The 22,982-nt window shown below is 38.6% G+C and overlaps 1 protein-coding gene across 2 annotated transcripts; it reads left to right on the plus strand.

Moving 5' to 3' along the window:
- Positions 1-22,947, plus strand: trip10b (thyroid hormone receptor interactor 10b). 2 transcript variants are annotated; one of them, XM_010733627.3, is made up of 15 exons: positions 1-342; positions 7,083-7,198; positions 7,333-7,386; positions 8,190-8,337; positions 8,445-8,507; positions 10,208-10,312; positions 10,541-10,669; positions 11,024-11,170; positions 12,194-12,355; positions 14,558-14,581; positions 17,553-17,662; positions 19,476-19,608; positions 19,693-19,760; positions 21,017-21,123; positions 21,217-22,947. In XM_010733627.3, exons 1-15 carry the CDS (start codon positions 319-321, stop codon positions 21,360-21,362), a joined length of 1,536 nt encoding a protein of 511 aa, XP_010731929.1. In that variant the 5' UTR covers positions 1-318; the 3' UTR covers positions 21,363-22,947. The 2 variants fall into 2 exon arrangements, with proteins under 2 accessions (XP_010731929.1, XP_010731930.1); XM_010733628.3 differs by lacking the exon at positions 14,558-14,581 and having other exon boundaries at positions 2-342.
- Positions 22,948-22,982: the final 35 nt, after the last annotated feature.

A 22,982-nucleotide genomic window follows, 5' to 3' on the forward strand; every position in this document is an offset into this window, starting at 1 on the left:
CTCTCTCTCTCTCTCTCTCTCTCAGGGACCCAAACTTGTTTCAGGAAAAAGCGCTTGAACATATTTTTTTTTCTTCTCTCGCTGGAAACAGGACAACCGTGTCCGTGCCAAGGAGAAGGCGTAGACTTCCTCCAAACATTTCCTCCGCCATCTCCACTTTCGAGACTCAAAAAGTTTTGTGGAATCTTTGTAACGAGAGGCAGTTTGTTTGTTTCTTTCTTTTTTGTTTGTTTCTCTTGTCATCCACCTCCACCACCTGGTTATTTCAGAGAGGATTTCTCCATCTGGACTTTTTTTTCTTTTTTTTTTTTAGCAGACATGGACTGGGGAACAGATCTTTGGGTAAGTTTGACAGCTGACACACAACAAGAATAAGAAGTCCTCAGGGAGAAGTCAAATACCTTCGACATCCCTTAAGACTAAGGCTGCTTATTCTGGTCGACATATTATGTACACTGTTGTTTCTTTTCCACGGTAGGCCTGAGTTTAGTGTCTTGAAACAACAGCAGGAGTTTCTGTAAAGCCTGCAGAGCCAGAGGATTTCGCAACTCCTCCTGCTGCATACCTTATCATACACAGAGGGGAAAGAAGAGAGTTTTATTCCTGTTTGTGGTTAACCTTTATCTACTGTAGTCTAAAGGTGTTCTCCACCATCTTTATTTCTTTATCACTTGCATGCTTGAACCCGAGCTTTGCTTTGTTTTGTGACACAACTTCTCAGGAAGTGTTGAGGTTTCTGTCAGGCTGTCCTCTAATGAAGGCTTATTTGTGGATCTGGTCAATGTCTCAGCTGTGAATCACAGTGACAGTCATCAGGTCAGACAAACTTCATCACCAACACACACACTAAACACCAGTGCCCTCTGTGGGATCATCTGTCAGCATTAAAGTATAAGAAGTAAACTGCAGTGGCCACTGATCCGAGGCTGCAAGTTACAACTTTGATTAGTTTCCTTGGTGTCTAAAAGTAAATCAGACAAGTGTATGTCTTTGTGTTGCTTGTGTTTGTCCCGACCAGCAGTCCAAAACTTAATGACATCCTGTTTACTACCTCATACGACACAGAAAGGCAGGAAATCCTCACATTTGTGGAGCTGAAACAAGAGAAAGTTTGGCATTTTTGCCCATCCAAATGAATCACTAATCGACCAATCTTTTCAGATCTTCACAGATCGAGACGTGTGCACTTTTTGGCTCAAATATCTAGACTTCAACTGTTTATGATAGAAGAGCAAACACGACTTATTTCTCCAAATCCTGCTGTGATTCTGGTCAAAGTCTGAGTACATGCCTTAGAGATTATTCCACAGTTAAACACAGACTGGGTGTTGTGTTTGACTGCTGCATTTGTTGAGAAAGAGTGTTAAATTCAAAATCAACAGCTGCTGCTTGGGGCATGTCTGATGGGATGTGATAAACGGTGGCTTAATCAGACTTAACTTTGGGAAAATCAAAACATATCGTAACGAGAGCTGAACCTTTTTATTTTAATTAGTGATTCATTTCCTGATTAAAAAGAAGGGGATCACGATCTCCCAAAGCTCAAAGTAGTGTCTTAATAGTGATTGTTTTGTCTGATCAACAATCCAAAACCTGAAGAACTTTACTTTATTATCATGTTGGACAAAGAAAAGCAAGAAATGCTAACAAGAAGCAGTAACCAGTAAATCTTTTCAGCCATTGTGCTTAATAAATGACTCATATATGATCTAAATAAGTCAATTTTCAGGCATAGATCTTAGACGTTACCCTGTTTCCTGCTTTTCTTTGTCTTGTGTGAAACATGCTAACATTTGTATTATCATCCATAGCTTTAAGGTTTCTCAAATAGAAATATTCTAGATGTCTTGTTTATCCGGCACATTTCCCCCCATCCCAAATTCTGCCTGACAGATTTACAGAAACTTTGCAAAGCCACGTGGAAGTGCCAAAAACTGCAGTTCCTCAAACGGCCACTTGAAGCTGGCTACAGAATGAGTCAATCTCCTTAAGCCCCCATATTAAAATGTTTAAGTCAATGATCCACGTCTTAGCAGATTTTTAAATTAGATGGGCGACGGTGACCAGAGCCAACACACTTTGAGCTTCACAATGGTGCATGAAACCTGTGGGTGACGTTACAGGCACAACAGATATACAGATATAACTAATACCAAGTGTTTATTAAGTATTTTTACTTAGAGATTCGTTGTGACAAATAAAGTAAAGTTAATGTGGCGAAGCTAATGTTAGCTTTATGACATGTTTAGAGTGAAGCATGAAATAAATAATATAAGACGTGGTCCACACATCGGACCTGTTTTGTAACTGTGATTGTAATAAGATTTTAGATTGCATTTTAAAAAATGTTACTTCAATAAAAACTAAATATATGACCTTACTGTTAGCTTAAGTTAGCCGTAGCTAATATATAACATGTTTAGAGTGAATTCAAAATATAGTGTAACCATGATTTTATCTGGGAAATTGCATTTTAAAAAAAGTTTGTCAATAAGATTTTACGTTAAATAAAATAACACAGTATAGGCAGCCTCAAATTACAAAACATAACGACATTTTGCTCAATGATTAGCAGATCTGTTCTGCTTTGAAACACGTAGGCTATATTGCATTAATCTGTGCATTCATGCAGATTAACTATAGTTCGCCCTACTAAACCTGGAAATCTTGGAAGTTTTTCTTGAGGTTGTGATGCTACAGTGATGTCTCGTTTGCATATCTGACTACTTTTAATAGGACAGGACTACAGATGTTTCCTAGCAACCAATTTACACATTACTAAAGTCTCTACTAGCTCTAAGACATTTATGTTTTTATGGTTGTAACTATCTAGTATTTGCTAAGAGCTTTACACAAACTGGTGAAACCCAATCCTGCTGTTCTGTAGCTTTTATTATGGTTGAGGTGAGCTAGAATCTGACCACAGATCAGCCTGGATCAGGAAGCACGCATGCTGCTGTGTTTCGTCACAGTGAGGGGTGGGATTAGTCCGACTGGTTCCAGGGTTTCTAGAGGCCCCTGGGACCGTCAGTCACAGGGCGGAGGTTCACACTGAGCTAATGATTATCTCATTCCTGAACCCTCTCTGTCCCACTATCAGTATTTCCTCCTCTCGCACAAACATCCAGATGTTCTACAGTGAAGTAATGAGGCATGGCAACAGAACTAGTAAATACTTCTATAGTAATACTACTATATCTAAGAAGATATCTTTAGTATGTTTCTCGTATGTCTGTTTACCTAAATCACTGTGCTTTCTAGTGCAGGTTTATTTCACTTCATCTTCCTCTTATGTTTTATCATCCTGTTCCTTCCTCCTTCCCGGCTCTCTCGTATCCAGGACATAGCTAAGTGTGTTACTGTATGATCTCCATTTAGCTTCCCCCTCCTCTGAGGACTAAATATCTATGTCTCTGGCTCCAAAAGACCCTGCAGCCTCTACACACACACACACACACACACACACACATACATGCACACACAAGAACAAGCAAAAGGTGGAGTCTTTCTTTGTATTTCACAAGAGACACAACAACAGAACCACCCTGTTGCTTTGTGTGTCCTAATTCTCATGTGTTCGTATAATCACGCCGTTCAGTTTTGTGGTCACGTCCGTCTTCACTGAAACCTTTATTGTATGTCCTGATGCCATGTAGATATAAGCCAATGGGTTCAAAGAGGACAAATGTTACCTGTCTAACAGGTTTATGTGTGTGTGTGTGTGTGTGTTTTTTCAATGCTGTAAGGATGTGCGTAAAGAGCAAGGGAGGAATGTTGAGAGGAGAGTTTGCTTTTATTCTCTTCTACACCTTTGTGTGTGTATGTCAAATGAAACAAGGGAGGATACTGTATGTGTGTGCCTGTGTGTGGGTGGGTGTGTTTGGATGGTTATTCTTTGGCTTTCAGTTTCCGTTTGTGGAAGATCAACAGCCTGAAGAAATGTGATGCAAATTTAAGCAATCCAGTTGGAGCTAGAGTGCTCAGTCTATCAACAGAAAAATCAGCAACTATTTTATGCTAAGTCATTTTTAAATCAAATAATACAAAAGAAAAATCACTCGTTACAGCTATAGACAGCATAAAGAATGGGTGTTGTATCCATGATTTCACAGCTATGGAGGCTACCTTATTATATCCAACACATTTCCCCCAAATTCTGTCTGACATGTTCGGTATCTACAGAAACTTGGGGATGTGTAGTTTGATGGGTTTGAACCAATGACAGTATAAAGTATGGACAAAGCCTGAGTGACATCACCCGCAGGTTTCCAGTGTGCTGTTTTGAACCCAAATATATGTGACGCTGGCTGCCACCATGTTGGATGTGCTGCTTGTTCCACCTCCTGGCTTGTCTAAATATCGGTCACAGTGTTAATTATGTGCAACAAATCAAATCAAATCAAATTTTATTTGTATAGCTCAAAGTCACAAAGTACATTTGCCTCGGAGGCCTTTACAATCTGTACAGGGAGTGACACCCTCTGTCCTTAGACCCTCATTTCGAGTGAGGAAAAACTTGCCCCCAAAAAACCGAAGGGAAAAAAGGTGGAAGGAACCCTCTGCACTGGTGAGTTAAAAAAAGGAATTACAGTTTTACCACTTCCGCATTGGCTTCATTTCCCAGCAAAGTTCATCTCCGTTATTCTCCATATTAAAATATTCACATTCACAGCAGAAATAAACAGCCAGAGCCACCACACTCTGAGCTTCACCACGGCTCCTCAGAAACCTGTGGGTGACGTCACAGATGTGACGGCCGATCTTTATACTGTGAATGGTTCCAGTGTGAGGTTCTATGTCTGTGACAGTGAGCTGAAAGTCTCCGAGTTTTGGACTCTTGGTCGGACAAATCAAGACATTTAACAGTATCACCATGAGCTCAGGGAATAGACATAATGATTTAACTGAATAAAGAATAATGATTAGATTCACCAACAAGGAAAATAATCATGAATTGCAACCCTTAATCCAACCCTTGGCTGCTCCCAGTGTATGCAGATGTCAAAGATGTTAATTACTTTTGGACATTCATGTTTTTTATCACTTGGGCTAGAGCCTGAATGTCATGGGTGGTGCACCAATCAATAAAATTACTACAGTTGAGCTGAAAAGATTAGTCGATCAATCATTTACTTTTTTTGACCAGAAGTATGTTGGGATCACAACAACAACATCGACATATCAGCACCACAAATCCAGCAGAGCAACATCATTGACATCGACATATCAGCACCACAAATCCAGCAGAGCAACATCATTGATTGATATGATTCATGTCTGATTTTTGCTGCTAAATGCTGCTTGTTAAATGCCATGTTCAGTCTCTAACTGATACTGGGATTGTGTTTGGTGCTCTGCAGGAAGTGTACAGTCGGTTTTGAGAGATTTTTTGCTGAAAACGGTGGCCCACTGAAACAGAAACTGAAACTCTGTAAAGCTGAGCCGAGCTGCAGATACAGTTGAAAAATCTTGAGGTTCATCGCTACAAGTAACTCCTTTCGCATTGTCATTTAAAATATCGATTATAGTCGCTTTAATGACAAATTAATAATTTACTCTGACTCATTTACAGTCACTTTTAGTGCAAAAATTCTAAATATTACATAATTCCAGCCTCTTAATTGTAATGACTTGTAACTCTAATGTCATAATGAACTTCTTTAAATTTTGGACAGATGGTGAAATAAAGTAATTTAATAACATCGCCTTGAGATATATTAATCTCTTTATCACACTATATTTTATCAGCCACTAATTTACCGATCTCAGAACCCATCGCCGATTTAGCCCCTGGGGGTAACTTGATACGTGAGAATGACCAAAAAAAAAAGTCCCATTTTGGTTCAGTCTGATGGCTCACCTGCGGCCCGTGTACAAAGGCTCAGTCAAAGTGCTGCAGTGGCTCAGGGTTTGATTCTGACCTGTGACCATGTACGGCATATGGTCATATCTTTCTGCTAATGTCTAAAGTGTCATCAGATGCCGTCCTTATTTGCTCTCATGTATTGTTTATCTGCATTGTAATCAAAGTCCAAGGTCTATAAATTGAAACCAGAGCGCTTCTGATGCCAAAACCTTGTCTGCACAGTCTGCATTATTGACAAAAATATAGTTCATAAAGTAAAAAGTACAGAGGAACAGGAATTTCGACAAAGAAATATACATATAGCAACAAAAACCATAAAAGAAAAGCCACACAGTCTATGAACAATGTAGGAATAGTAGCACTTTTTATATAATATGTAGGACAAATTAGCGTAGACTTAGCGTGATTAATCTGCAAATTGTCATGATTTATTGTTTGGTTTATAAAATGTTAGAAAAGAGTTCAACCCAAGATGATATCACACAAACACTCCAGATCCTCAAATATCCAGTTTAGTGTCAGATAAGACAAATGATTAATCAAAGCGGTCATAATTTTCCTTCAATCAATAATCATTAATCAACGAGAATTTCAGCTATACAAGTCTATGATCTGTTGATATCATCAGACAGGATAGGATAATGTTTTATTGATCCTCCCGAGGGGAAATTCAGGTGTTACAGCAGCACATGGACAGATTAAGTACAGACAAATAGAGGAACTTGAAGTAAATAAATAATTAGACTGAGAACACAAAATTACTGGTGCTAGCAGTACACATACTGTAACTAGTCACTGTACCCACTGAACTAATGACACAATAACGTGTCAAGCAAAGTAAAAACAAGTCACATAGTTCCCCAGTTTCCCTTCATTCTCTGTCCTGTACTGCAGCCAGCTTCACTTCTTGTTTTGTGGGCTTTTTGCTTTCTGTCTGGTCTTCATTTGATGAAAACACATGATAACTGAGGTCTTGTGACTGACTTGGTTAGTTCAGAGTGTTAACAGTTTGACCAGATCTCTTTCGTCTCATTTTGTCTATCTTTACGGTCAATGTCCTGTTGCATTGTCTGAAATCTGGCACAAAAATGGGTGCTACGCTGATGTAACCACCCTCAACTTTAGCTTCATTGTCATCGTTTCATTTAAAATGCAGCTGTTTTGGTGCATATATATGTATGAAAATATGTGAATCCCTATGCTGTTTCTCTCGTAGGACCAATATGATCACCTCGACAAGCACACACAGTCAGGCCTCGACCTGGTGGAGCGTTACATAAAGTTTGTGAAGGAGCGGACAGAGATAGAACAGAGCTATGCCAAGCAACTCAGGTGTGTGCCCTCAGTTTTACTGAGCTTGTTTCTGAATGTCCATTTATATTTAAATGAATGCATTTGTGCCTTTGTGCATTTATGTATGTGTGTGCAATAAAGAGTCAAACTGCTTCTTTTTCACTATCTAACAGGAGTCTAACAAAGAAATATGCCAAACGAGGGAGCAAGGAAGAGCAAGACTGCAAGTGAGAGAACAATGAAACGACCTGTTTCCATTATGTTTCCCTCAACTCTTATTTTGCATATACAATTTAGAATCGACCGTCTGGTTACTGTTGCTGTAAGCCTGTCAAGCTTTCCTGATGAATGATAACAGCGGCAGATTTACATACCACTCAAAATTAACAGTACATTTTGAACCAATAGGTCTTTGATTTCACAGGCTTCTCATTTCTAGCTGATAAATATGAATGTTGACCTCCGAGATGACGAGTTTAGCCAGTACATTTTATCGGCTGTAGCTAAAAGTTGTTACTTCGTATATATGACAGAAAAGAATTTTGTCAATCAGGAATAACTGATAAGTTTGGAAAATGTAGCTCGATGTGATGCAAACTGGAATTTCTTTGGTGTAAACCTCCTCAATTTTAAACAAGATATACAAGTATATCTGCTCTCACAGGGTGGATGTTCCAGTCCTGAAATGTTATTTTTTCTAAGGAAACCTTTAACTGCTAAGTAATGTCGTTAACTAAAGGATAGTCCTGTAAACCAGACATGCTAATGTTTGCAACTTATGCAGATAGACATACGGTTTAATCTGTTTCTTTTAACGTTTGCTCTTGTGTTTCTCGCTCTCGAAAGGCTAAACAAAAGACACAAACCTCCAAACTCACTCGGCATCCAAGCGCACATTGCTTTAAATGCTTATCTGCCTAGTTACAGTTGCTAAGTTGTGATTGGATTGATTTATGAACAGCTGATCACTTATATTGTTTGTCTCTCCAGTTGTGATGATTTTCTAAATTTCCTCTCCTCCCTGCTGTAGATTCAGCAATCACGGATCATTTCAGGAGATCCTGAACGAGCTGAACGATTACGCCGGCCAGCGGGAGCTCATCGCTGAAAACATGATGACCGGCATCTGTGTCGAACTCACCAAGTACCTTCAGGATCTGAAACAGGAACGCAAAACAGTGAGAGACGGAGGGGAGAACACAAGAGGGAGGGAGTAACAGGGGCATGTGGTCGGTTGCATACTGTGGTACACTGTGTCATCATCTTAAACTACTTTCTTCCCCAGCACCTGTCTGATGCTAAGAAGGCCCAGCAGAATTTAGAGACCAGCTTTAAACATCTAGAAAGTGTGAGTCACGTGTTGTTGTTGCTTATGAATGTCTAGTTTGGATCACATGATTTTTAGTTTATAGATCTAGTATCTAGTTTCCTTTTTTTTCCAACAATGATAATTATAGGGGGAAAAGCAGTCCTACGAGTTCTTAGACTTGTTATTTATTTACTTATTTTAGTTCACAAACAGTTTTTTTTATTTATTCATCATTCATTTATTGTTGGAAACTTTTATTCTTATTCTATGTAAACAAATTGCACATTTTTGAACGTTCAGCAAACCTGCTGTGCATTGATAAATTAGACTGAAACAATTCTCTTGTCCCTGTAGTGAGTATGTATTTACATGGTTCTTTCCAATAAGCTTTTAGGAAATCTTTAGACACCGGCACGTCTGTAAAATAAAATGTTACCAGTTTCCCTCAGATTTAGAAATATACCTAGTCCAAGGAGATTATTTTGTTTGTGCTACTGAAAAAAATGAACTGCAACATCTTTCTTTCCTTCTGTGGTAGAAAGTACTTAAGATGAAAACTGTTCACAGTGAATCCTTAACATTAACTTAATAACTAAACTTTCAGGGCATCAATACTTGAATGTTTAGTTGTCACTAATGACTTATTTTGTTTTATAGATGAGTCATAAGCTGTTAATTGGAGGCATTGTCTGGCACTAATTATCAAGTTATTAATACAGTCGATCACAGTGACTGTCTAATAAGCTTTCTTTCTAATAAGCCATCAGGTGAGCTGTTGTAAACATTTAAAGTCATAAACTTTTCATTAAGCTAATAGCAACAGTTAGAAAAGCATCTGTGATTATACGTGCTACTAAGTTAACACTAAGAGGTTTTTCAATAATCCACCATTAATAAGTTGTTGGTGAGAACCTTTCTGAAAAGTCAGAGGTCAAACAGTTCAGTTAGGTTGTTGACCTGATGCAAGCCAGAGCGATTGAAGTAAATGATTTATTAGCCCGCAATCCCACTATGGTTGCTGTGCCAAGGCCGCCAGAGCTGTTTAAAAGGTTACCTGTAGAGTTATTTACTTTGTGCCTGTTGCAGACAATGTTTGTAATTCCAAAGAGTACACAGTTGATTTTTGATGGTTGCCGTGTAAAGTAGTACAGAGCAGACCAAGCTGGCCAGAATTTAAATACAGAAACGACACAGGGGATCCGCTCATCTTTTTTTTTAATTTTTTATAAAACATTCTGTTCAGATTTCTGATTGTAAAAACAGACAAAACGGAAACAATTTAAGTTCAAGTTAACAAAGTCTGTTGGGCTTTTGAAAAGCTTGGCTTTTTTAAGTTGCATGGAGAACGGATCGAAACAGTGTCGTGACTGCGACAGAGGCCGGCCCAGTGGGATCCAGGCATTCATTACAATTTAAGAGGATTAAATATATTTCTAAACTTTATAGAAATGGTCCATTCGCCTCCACTTTTCTGGGGCAGAATGTCAAAGCCAGGCCAAATTAAACTCAATCTATCTGCATCATTGGATACCACCAGAGGTAAACGAGTAAATATATCTGTTGTCTGTAATCTGAGTTAACGGACTTCTACAGTAACATAATGTAGATTATTTGATGGACAGTGCCCTTGCATTTTAAGTACCACCAACAGAACTGACTTTCCTGACATTGTTAATACTGCTAAAGCTGTCCTCATTAAAGTGTGTGTGTGTTTGTGTGTATGTATACATGCCCTGCAGACTAAGAAGCGTTACGCTAAGGAGTGGGGGGAGGCTGAAAAAGCCACACAACAAGCAGAGAAAACAGAGCACGACCTCAACGCCACCAGACTTGATGTCGACAAAGTAAACACACACACACACTTTACCATCAATGACTGCACCTGAGCACAGATTTTTTTTTATTTCAGTCAAAATTTTTGAACTGACCTTATCTATCTCCCTTTATTTCATCTCCTCCCCCCATTTCCTCCCTGCACCTGTTTCCGTACATTTCTCCCACTTTGCATTTGTTTTGCATCTCCTCATTTCTTTCCTCCTTATATCTTCCCCACCGAATTGTTTGCTCTAAAGGCCAAGCAGCATGCCCATGCCCGCACACACACAGCGGAGGAGTGCAGGAACGACTACGCAGCACATCTCCAGAAATACAACAAGGAGCAAAACTTCTTCTACTACACAGAGATACCGCAGATCTTCAATGTGAGACAAAGACACACGTTCACAATTCAGAGTGTCGTGAAACCAAACAACACACCCTTGTATTGTCTTTTAAATGTCATCCTTCTCTGGTGTATGAACACAGAGACAGCTCTTATAAACAAACAGACAGTGTGAATATAAAATGAATTTCAAGGAAGTTGTTGTATGTTTGTAGAGGCGGCGCTGCCTTACAGTAATCCGGTTCAAATCCCGCAGTTGGCTAGTGCCTTTCTGTGTAGAGTTGGAGTCAATGTGAGCGTGAATGGTGAATTGTCCAGGGTGTACTGTATGATCCTGATAAGGATAAGCACTTACGGACAATGGATGGATGTTGTATGTTTGTGTGCCACACAGAAAATGCAGGACATGGATGAGCGGAGGATTCGGCGGATGGCGGAAGCCTACTGCCAGTTTTCAGACATCGAAAAGAAGGTGTTGCCCATCATCTCTAAGTGTCTAGAGGGAATCTCTGCAGCAGGGATGAAAATTGATGAAAAACAGGTAAATGTTAGACGTTTTTATGTTTTTTTTTTAAATACTGTATACTGAGAGGGCAACAAGACAGAGACAGCAGGAAGTCACTGCACCGAGCCGAGAAATAGTCCTGCACATAAACCTGGATTTTGTTAACATAGCCAGACTAAATGTTTTCCCCTGTTTCCTGTCTTTATGCAAAGCTAATCATCTGCTGGTTGTAGCTTATCTTTTTTTAACCATGCTCACATTACAGTGGGATAGTCTTCTCATCTAACTCCCAACAAGAAAACAAATACATTTATTTCCCAGTGTGTCAAACTATAACTTTAATAATACTATTTTCCTGACTTCTTACATTTAAAGGTGCCTTGTAGAGTTCTTTTATTAACAAACAAAAGTTATATTTACGTTCACTGTTTCTCATGCAAATGCATGTTTTTCCAAATATTTAAAATGCTGCATTGCCTCACTCTCTCCTTCACACAAGGAAAGTGCAACTATAGTGGCAGTGAGTCGTGATACACATTATACAGTCATTATACACTGATGAAAACATGGCTATGAATATTATACTCCATTGCTGCCATATTCACACTGGACCTTTAAGGCTATGCCTCTAGTTAGATTTTTATATAAATTGCATTCTTGTATTGACTTCTGTAAATATTATACCCGTTTTTTTCTATGTACACAAGTTTATTAGGTTTACTTAAGCAATCCAATACAAAACTCCTGTAATAAAAACTATAGGGTTGAGTGAGTACTCTGCTGAAATGAGTATCCGGTACAGAAAATACATACTACATATAATTCTGATCCTGTTGTGTAAATAATTAACAACTTCTAGTTAGTCTGCTCTTTCCGAGTACGAATCCGGGAAATTTAGTTGGTTGAACAGATACAGATAATCCCAAATACCTAATATATGGTATTGTTACTGACCTCAAAGATCCAGTAACAGTTGGGCTTGACTGAACACCTGTGGGTAACTCTGACCCCACGGTGTGTCTGTTTCTTTGATGAGTGTTTGTTTGTCTCTCCCTGCAGGACTCGATACTGTTCATAGAGCAGCACAAGTCTGGTTTTGAGCGGCCTGGAGATGTTGAGTTTGAAGACTACACCCAAGGAATCAAACCAGCAACCTCTGACTCCAGCCTCAACCCACCCAAAGTGCGTGCCAAGCTCTGGCCTTTCAGCAAGAAGCACAAGGTAAATTTGCACACATTAGATTTTCTTCTCTTTGAGTTTGCATAAAAAGTGCAGCGTCTCTTGGACAAGATATTCACTGCCTCTCCCCTTTTCTGCTTCGCCTGCTTCTTTGGACAACCTGAAAATCCTCTTTGTCTTGTTCTTCAAATGTGTCTCAACTAATCCGGGTTAACAAGTTGTCATCAGGCTAAAACTATCCTGACATTTCTGGACACAGTTAACAGGGTTGATTTGTAAGTCTTCCTTTAAACACTACATGTTTTTATTTTAGGGAAAAAAACAACATAGGTAGAGACTGGAAACAAGAATGAGCACCTATATAATTAAGTTATAATCAGAGAGTGCTTCACTGCTCTAATGTGAAGCCTTAAACAAACTCTAATTATGAAATCAAACCGTGCAATGATCTCTGAAAGCAAATTTAATTCACTCTAAAACCACAGATAAAATATTTTGACCATTTATATTTGATTGGATGGTGCAAGTTTATTTAATATATTTGAGGGTTTAAATCAGCATTCTTAATTGACGCTCCCAGCATTATGTCTTCTTTAGTTGCATTTGATTGCCGCCTTTTGGCTGATATAACTCATGTATCTCTAAACTAAAAAAAAATAAATAAAAAGTTTAATAGGACATAACCCAAATTTATACACATTAAATCAAGGGAAGTCTGTTTATGAAGCTTCTTGGTCACATGCTCAAGAGGTAACATCAAAACGTCATAATCTTGGGAGCATTTCTTATATTGTTATAAAAAATTGGCATCACCAATTCTCTTTATTTGTAGCTTTGAATGACAAGTTTTCATCATAATGCCATAATTAAGTTCAGTTAATCTCTTTTTGCTTATTGAGTATCCCAAACAAATTTAGTGATTTGTTCTTTTTTTAAAAAAGCATGTTATTTTGCTGTATATTACATAACATATAGGTTTAGGAACATTTAGAAAAAAGTGTTATTTTTCTGTTCGTCAACAAATCCTGTGAAACGACCAAAACCAAAAAATTGTTACTCCATCTCTGAATACTTTCGTACATTTCGTCTATAGGGAGAGGTTCTTTAAAAAACAGCTGGGCACTGTAGTTCTTAGCAAACATTACTCATGCAGGGGTAAATAATGCGTATTTTGGGGACTATTTTCAGTGGTGGATTGATACAAGTCCATTTCAGGACTGTTTATGTAGGATTGGTTTTAAAAATCAATGAGTAATATAGTTACACGCATTGCAAGACAGAATTCTGTGCAACAATAAGATTACACTTTTTTAGTAGGATTTGTTGACATAAGAAACATAAAAAAATGTATCCTTTTAATAACTAACATGTTTTTACTTTTCCGGTAACATTAGCAAAAAAAAAAAAAAGAGTGTCACGTTACAGCTACCTGTAACCTGGATAAACCTGTACTTCTGCAGGTTAGACGACGTTTTAAGACGGCTTTGAAGAACTTAAAAATCATCAGTCAAATTCACACGGAGAGCAAGAGCCAGCTATGTTCTTGGAAGTGCAAAATTACGCTCACGTGATCTCATAACAATGCTTTAAGACAAACACACACTCATGAAACTCAGCACACATTCCTCCATGTCTTACCCCACCACCCTGTTACCCTCAGGGGCCAATTCCAATCTGCTGCACAGACTTGCCCTGAAACACCCCGTGCTCTCTCTTTTTAACTCTATATCCACTTTACAGCTTTACAGATCGCTGCATCTGTTTGACTCACTCCTCTTCTCTTTTTTCTTTTCCTCTCTCATTACCAGTGTAATTTTCTCCCTCCTTTGCTTCTCTTCCCACCTCTACCCCTCCTCAGTTCGCCCCTCCGTCTTTCTCTCCCCCGTCCCCTTTCCCACCGGGCAGCCACCCAATCTCCCTCCCCCTCTCCAAGCTGCAACACTCCTCTCTCTCGCTCTGTCTGAGGGAGTTTAATCGCTCTATCAAACCCAGGATTTCAACCTTAAAGATATTACACAAGCAGCACTCGGTGAGTGGCGACATCTGATCAGGTCCCCGTCTTCCCTGCCTTCCCCCCCTGCCCGCTGTCCCGTCCCTCACATTGATGCTTTTCATTTCAATAAGCTGTTAAATGTTTGGGTCCCTGTGCTTCTGTACAAAACATGTCATCATGCTTGAAATTGTGTTTTGCATGTGGTGTTTGTTGTACACCTATCTCACCTACTCTGTCTCTTCCCTGTCTAGATATCGCATGCCGAAAAGCACACGGTAACACTTATTATGGTTACGTAGAGGGTAGACTTAAAAGGTGCTTATAACAGTATTCTGGTGCTGGATTCTTTTCAAATGATATATAAGGAGTAACTCCACATTGGATCATGTTGCACTAACCTCTGTAGGTAAAACAAAAAAAGGTATAAAGGCCCGGTCACACCAGAAACTGACACTCGAAATTGGAGCTGCACAGCTAATGGCTAACGCGTTAGCCGGCAAGGAATGTGCTAGTCTCTAGGATTCTTTGTGTTTTATTTGAACTGTGGTATTTTCTTATTATTATTATTCAACATTTTATTTAGTTTGCTTAGCGTTTGTTACTAGCATGAATTGTTAGCAAGATAATTAGCTTAGTTTCTGCCAGTTTATACTTCTTTTGTATTACATTATATTTGAATCTAAACACACATTTTACCCAAAAATAATAATTACCCAACCATCTTTGAAAAACCCACAAAGTTATTTTATCAGAAAATTGGATGTTCATTGCTGAGATTTAAATGTCCCTAACGGGACAATAAGTTCACAGAGTTTATTCAAAAAACATATTTGCATTTCCATCGACTCCTGTCTCATAATTGTCTGCAAAGTATTCCTTTTTTGTGGAGAGCAGATTATACTCTGACAGAAGAGGTTAAATAAAAGTGGATGGAGCAGCAGAGCTAACAATTAACGCTACAATAGGTAGTCGTTCCTTTTCGAAAAGAAAAAGATGGCTGTTGGTCAAAGGTGCAAATTTGTGTGTCAAAGTTCATGAAAGTTGAAGCAACATTGCAACTTTTCTACCATAAAATAAGTATGGCTTTACAGCACTAAGTCACAAATGTCACCAATTATTTATCTGATTTTTTTTTTTGGAAGCTGGATCATATTTTATGGAGAAACTGTTGCAAAGACTGTACAAACTATAGCTCAGAGCAGTGGAGTAGTGTTAGTGTTTGTGCTACCGTGAAGAGGTTTTCAGGCCTGGCATGCAGGCAAAGGTTGACAGGGAGTGGAGCCTGTGTTGTGCCAGAACCGGAGCTGTGTAAGTGGGCAATGTAAACGGGCTTAGCTGAGCTGGGCTGGTAATATTAGCTGGCTTGTGCCAGCTAATATTATGCTGATGCTTGTGCTGTTGCACTTGCTTGATATTTGGCTGTTAGTAAAATAGTTAACTTGCTAGTATTAGATCATCAAGTAATATAATAATAACAGATACACATGTACAACTGTCCATAATTACGACAGTAGTATTGCACTCTGAAACTGGGTGCGCTAGACTGCAAAAATATACATTTTTACACAATGTTGCTCTTAACGTGATGCAAATTAACATTTATTTTACTGGTGAGTGAATCCACTAATTGCACCAATTTCACTAAAATAAGGTGATTTTGCTGCAACATGCAGGTGTGACCGGGCTTCAAGTGACCTCACCTGTAATCACAGCTGGGTGTGGTCAGGTATGGTGCCAGATTATATGTCTGGGTTCAGTTACTCTTTAATTTTGTTTCTCATGTCAAAGGGCACTACATTAACATAAGGGACATTCTGTGATGCCATACTGATGTACAGCTTTGAAGTCAAATTTTTAATTGAATTTGCAAATTCGCAAAGTGTCTAACATATTTAATCTGACAACAAAGCCACGACCATCTAGACTCGAAAACAACTGCACAACGTTATCATTTGTTGTACTTAATATTATCTTTGTAGCATAATTTTAAAGGGTCAGTTCACCCAAATTACAAAAATACATATTTTCTTACTTATTCTGCATTCACATGGATTCAGACTGCAAACTGGATATCATGTTAGTGAATCAGAGCAGGACGATAAAACTGGGTCACCAGAGAATACCGTCAATGTTAATAGTTGATGGCATTGCTGTCCAAATTTAAAATATTTTTAACTTTTTGATGTCCTACAGAACAGGATATAACATAAATAATAGAGATGAAATAATTGTATTTAATATATTTTATTCCCATCTTTGCAAACAATAGTAAATCACCATAGCAACATATTGTCTGTTATGTATCATGTCATGTATGTTTTGATATGCCATCCTGCCGTTCTGTCAGGCTGTTTTCAAAGGTATTCAACCCCTTCAAAACAACCTGACAGAGCAGCATTAGTGATATCTAGTCATGCAAATAGTTTTGGTGTTTAGATATATCTATTTTCACCCTTTTACAGTGGAGCAGAATGTGATCTGCATCAGCTGCAACATTTCCTTTTTTATAGGATAATCCAAACGAGCATGCTGTGAACAGTTTTCAGTCTTTGTGTCAAAGAAATACAATTTGTTGCACTGTTATTGCGGTCTTAAATCAGTAATCCCATATCGCTATTTAACTTATAGCTTTTATTACTTCACGCCTTCACACAATACATCGTTCAAAGTATTTTCACACATTTTTAGCAACTATTTTCCAACATGGACAGACATGTGAATGCATGAATGGTTGTTAGTCCATATGTGATGAACTGGCGACTTGTCCATGGTGTACCCTACCTCTCACCCAGTGTCAGCTGGGATTGGCTCCAGTCCCCCACGACCCTGATAAGCATAAGCAGTTACAGAAAATGGATGGAATGACATAAAAATATATCTTTATAAGCTGAAATGAATACTCACCTAAGTGTACATTAGTATGGCATCACAGGAGAAAGAGTCTTACTCGTTGTTTCTGAGTTGTTCATACAGTATGCACCAGAAAACTGGATAGATGACTCTCAGAGGTATTCTCACGGGATGTTTCAAGGTTGTGAATAGTCTTTTCACTCTCAAACATGTTTGACCATAAACACGTAGCATTAACGCGTCATTGTGTGTGTAGACGTGTTCTTGGCAGTGAGAAAGATAGCTAGAGACAATGAGTAGTGACATCTGGTGGTGAGCATTCATACGTTTGTTGTATATGTGACGCTTACGACAGTTATTGTGTGTGTGTGTTTGTGTGTGTGCGTGTGTGTGTAGCCGCATGCTGCAGAGGATTTCTCTCATCTTCCTCCGGAGCAGAGGAAGAAGAGGCTGCAGGGGAAGATTGAGGACATCACCAAAGAGCTGCAGAAGGCACAGGACCAAAGGTGACGACACCACCAACAGCATCACATCTCCAAGCCCTGAAAACACACTTAATCTTTAATTCGCGATGTTCACTGTGAACATCTGCAGTTGTTTGTGAGAGCATAGGTTGGACTTTAGCTCTAATTTGTCCAAAAATACAATACTTCTATCTTTCTGGCTGTTTTTGATCTGTTGGGAACTATTTTAATATCCTGTTAGTTCAGGGACATTGTTGTTGTGCCCCTGAAATGACAATGTTTTTTTAAACATTGTCATTTTCATTTATTTTTATAACATAACAACTCTACTGCTAAATGATGCAGTGTCCAAAAATATAAGCTTATAGATGCATGATCAGCCAGGGAAGATTGAGGACAGCTGTCACATCCCAAACACATCCCTGAATTAAATAAAATTTTATTTATATAGCGCTAAATTGTAACATTAGTCTCGTAGTACTTTCCACACAGAGCGGGTCTAGGCCTATAGCAGCATAACTAAAGATGGTTCAGGGCTCACCTGAGCCAGCCCTAACTAAAAACACTGTCAAAAAGTAACGTGACTCTTAAACGTCCCGTCCATCCACTCCCACCCTATACAACCACTAATTTATTCTGACTATGTACCCTGTCAAGGAAAAAAGATTAAGTAAAAAACCGGTACAGAATAAAGAACCGAACTGTTGCAGAGGGGGAATACAATAAAACAACAATAATGTAAAGCAGCGTTGTTGCAGGTTCAAGCTTTCAAATTGACTTTAAACTCATTATCAGGAGCAAGCAGGTGTCAAGAAACCTCTTGAAACTGAAACAGTATCAGACTATATCCTGGTTAATTAGGCCAGCCTGAATTAATTGGAAATCCTGAGAACGACAAATAGTAAGAAACGTTTCTAAAAGCCTCTGAAGAATTCCTCTACCATGCCGAATATCCATGATGTAATCAGCAGCAAACAAAGGTTCAAGTCTGGGAAAAGAAATCCTTAATTGTTATTTATTAAGAGTTTAATGCTGAGCTAATCTGCCTCATCTGGACTGCATTGGTGTGATTTGATCCGATTGGATCACCAGTTGTGTGGTGACATGAGTTCACAATCCCTTAACTGTAATAAAGTCTTTTGATTAAAAAAGCAATATTCAAAGAAAGTTCAACTTTTGCAGAAAAGTGCATGTTGATATAAGACTAAGAAACTGATTAAAATGGGGGTTTCAAGGCTTTAAATGATTTCCAAATATCACAGTTCTTCTCTGGCTCTCTCGGATGACAGTTCAAATGTTAGCTGGGCTCAGAGTTGATGGTCAAAGTTGTTTACATACTTTTGTACTTCTGGTCTGGAGCTGTGTTTTTTTTACGGTTTGAGCTTCGGCTCGTAGTTTCAATTTAAGGAAATTGCAGCATGCAGTACACAAACATTTTTGGACAATAGAGTCCTCCTAACAACAGTGTGCGATATTTTGTGGAAAACCATTTCCTGTTTTACCATGACAAGACCTGTCACAAGGCCAAGTTCATAAAGAAATCATTTTCCCATTTTGGTGCGGAAGAACTTGACTGGTCCGCAGAGAGCCCTGACCTCAATCCCATCCGACACCTTTGGGATGAACTGTAACTGCGAGCCCGGCTTTTTCTTTTTCCTTTTTTTTCCGCCTGTCATTAGTGCCTGACCTCTAATGTCATACAGAAGTATGTTTCTGCAGCAAGTCAGCCAACTTCTTCAATTTCTGCCCATCCCTCCTGGTCTTATCAGCGGTGCTGCACAAGAGAGAAACTTCCGTAATTAGCGCTTGTATTTTCAAAAAACAATAACATTTTCCTCCCTCTGCCTGACCTCAGTGAAGCACTGGAGAAGATGAAGGGTGTGTACGAGCAGAATCCACAGATGGGAGACCCCTCCAGCCTGGAGCCTCAAATCACAGAGACTGCCCAGAACTTAGGTCGCCTGAGGGGGGAGCTCGCCAAATATGAGGTTATCCCCCACACATGCACATATACACGTGTGTGCACGACCGTATTTGTGCAAGTCATAATATGTTTTGCTGAATCGTTACAGACGTGGCTGTCAGAAGCAGTGGGAGGAGAGGAATCGTCCAATGCCATCAATAATAATACTCAACATGGGTAAGACCTGTATTCAGAGTAGTTTGACATTTTTATAAATGTGCTCATTTGCTTACTTTCTCTGGTAAGATTCAAGAGTATTTATTGGCAGGAATGGAGTACAATATTCATAAGTATGTTTTCCTTAGTGTATATTAACCTGAAAATAAGATTGTTGTGTTTTCATTGTCTTAAAATTAGCCCTTTATATCTACAGTGAGAGTGGGTCCTCTTCCATGGAGTCCGCCATTTTTCTACAGTAGCCCAGAGTAGACAAATCAAACACTGATATTTATATGGCTAAGTTGTTTTTATATGCTTGAAAGAAGATGGTGAGGCATGGAATTTCATTGCAATCTACAACTTCTAAATCCTACACACTGGACCTTTAAATGAGGAGATTGATACCACTCTGAATATGACACTGCTCCTGAAGCAGGTTAGCTAGATTAGCATAAAGAGTGAAAGCAGAGGGACTCTCGACAGACTGCTGCGGCCAAGCGACAACCTCAGTCGCTGTGAAGTGAAACCAGTGCGCAAGTGCAAAAATCTGCAGTTCCTCAATTGTCCACTTGAGGACGGCTACAGAACGAGTCACCGTAAACGTACGTGTTAATATGTCCAAGAGTCAAATTTATATTAAGGCTTAAAGTTATGCATAATTAACAGCCTGGCTGCTTTGACTGGGGTAGGTGCTGTTACAGGTGACTTGTTTGATGTTAATTAATTCAAAATATAGGCCTGAGATTTTTATCCTTTTGTTTTCTCAAGATCTCGTATTAATTGTGTCATTATCCCGAGAAAACAAAGTTTATTATCTTAAGATTTTGAGAAAATTATCCCGTTATCTCAGGATAACAACATTTATTATTTCGAGATAATGACATAAATAAGTTAAGATCTCCAGAAAAAAAAAATTTAAGTTGTTAACACGAGAAAATGTAGGAAATAAAATGTATGCATGTGTGACCATTTAGGGCTTCCGTACTGATCAGCTACAACAGCAACTACATTGAACGCACTAACACACACTCGACAGCATTACCTAGATGAAAGGAAACTTATCCTTATACACTTGACGTTTTTCCTGTTGTATTGAACTTACTCGAACTGAACTGTGCTCCTAAACCAACGTCTGAACCAAACCATGTTTCTGTGTACCGTTACACCCCCTAGAGAGTGGTATCAATCATCTCATGTAACTCTCTGCAAGAAAGTTCATATCTGTTTAAATCTGAACGTATAGCAGAAAACATTTTTTTCCTGGATATTTTCAGGGTTGTTGCAGCTGACCCGCCCCACAACATCTACACAGAGTTTGAAGACGAGTTTGACGACATCGAAAGTCCTATTGGCCAGTGCACAGCTCTGTACACCTTTGAAGGTACATTTGTACTCCTTTATACTCAACTTATACATAAATAGATCTTATTTTAGCCTTTTACATATGTATTATTTGTCTGTTTTTCGTGTGCAGGCAACAGTGAGGGCACCATTTCCATTACAGAAGGAGAGCTGTTGAGTATAATGGAAGAGGATAAAGGAGATGGATGGATGAGAGTCCTTAGAGCCAGTGGAGAAGAGGGCTATATACCTTCATCCTATGTCAAACTTGGCCCGTAACACACACACTCAGAGCTTGTTATAAAAGTCAAGAGCTAAAGGTGAATACAAAGTCATACATGATAATTGGAGCTTTTCCCCAACGTCTTTTATCTCTGCCTGTGACGTGTATAGTGAGATGAAAGTGAGTGATTATAAAGCTTGTTATCGAGGCTGATTGCGATATCATACACTCCCTGTCTCTGCAGCAGGAGAGGCTGTCGCCAAACACAGACTGTCAGTGTCCTGTCTGATCTTTATAAATTTAAGCTCTTTTAAAGCCAAACTTTTGAATGTATACCTGAACTTTTTGTCACATGTAACTTCGACATACTTTTCTTTATGTCCATATATCCATTCACTTGACTTTCCCCACTCTAATAACCTGCTGAACTTTTTCTTTTTTTTTTGTAACACCAGCCCTCTGCTAGAACCTCTTTCCTGACAGGATAATGTGAGTTTTTATTGTTTAATGACTTATAACTGGATGAAAACCACTACTCTATAGGGAGTGTACAAAATAGAAATTCTCTCAATGGACTGACTGTAAAGGATAGGTTCACATTTTTAATGTCTGTCTGTAAAACAAGACACAGCTACCCGCTGTAATCACTCCTGTTCATACTGGCTCTGAAGAGATCCCTTCCTTTATATATTTCTAAGTGATGGGGGACAATATGACAGGCCTTGTTCTGGGTTTTTCTGAAGCTAATATGACTCTTCTTTTAATACTATTGCTCCAGTACATCTCAGCAGGAAAATACTGCTTAAAAAAAAAGAGGAATTTCATGCAGAAATGACTTTGATAACTTAATATGCGTAACTCTGCTGCTGGATTCTCATATTGGCTTCAAAAAAACCTCTTTTTTTTTTTTTTTTTTAAACAGAGAAAAATGGCTGTGGATTATGTCCCCCAATCTCTTACATCGGAAGCACTTTAGGCTGTGTGAACCTAATCTTTTAACTCCATATGTTAGTTTCTTAACTAAAGCGAAATCTGCAAGGAAACTTGCTTTACGGTGTTTGTATGAATATAAGACATGGTGGATAAAATGCAAAGTAGAGGGCAGATAGGGCAATAATGATCAACATTCATGACTGAATGACTGTTTGAGGTTTCAGCTTCAGAGATCATCAACTTGATTAGTTGTGCAAGCCAGGAGTGGATAACAAGCACTTATGACGTCCTTGTCTTCACTTTTTGAATTATAACTTTGCACAAAAGTGTCATTAACTGGTTCTTCTTTTATGGTTTTATATTTCTCTCTAGAAACTGAGTTTACATATTTTATCCACCTGTTTTTATATACTGAATCTCACTTTTACTGGCCTTCTCAAAATCTCTGAAACAATGGACTTTATTAAAAACCCTTACCAGAAATCCAGATGATCTGTTCAGCCAAAATTTTTAGAAAAGGATTGACACAAATTGATTTCAAAGGGAGGAAATTTCAGATTTCAGTTTTGAGATTCAGCGCCTCACGGGATCACTGCCAATGTTAAGCACTTTTTAAAAAAGTGTTTAAAGATCTACTCCAGGCATGTTTCATGACGTATAAAAATACCCATTGTAAATAATACTTTGTGTCTGATACTGTTTTTCCTATAAAAAAAAAAGGAGTCATTCAACTAGTTACTTCT

Source organism: Larimichthys crocea, chromosome X, assembly GCF_000972845.2.
Source record: "Larimichthys crocea isolate SSNF chromosome X, L_crocea_2.0, whole genome shotgun sequence".
Classification (NCBI taxonomy): Eukaryota; Metazoa; Chordata; class Actinopteri; family Sciaenidae; genus Larimichthys; species Larimichthys crocea.

Excerpts from the sequence above, each read along its gene's own strand:
- trip10b (XM_010733627.3), top strand. The coding sequence starts at position 319 with ATGGACTGGGGAACAGATCTTTGG. Across the intron at positions 8,338-8,444 it reads TGAAACAGGAACGCAAAACA|CACCTGTCTGATGCTAAGAA; the intron begins GTGAGAGACGGA and ends TTTCTTCCCCAG. Across the intron at positions 11,171-12,193 it reads TGAAAATTGATGAAAAACAG|GACTCGATACTGTTCATAGA; the intron begins GTAAATGTTAGA and ends CTCTCCCTGCAG.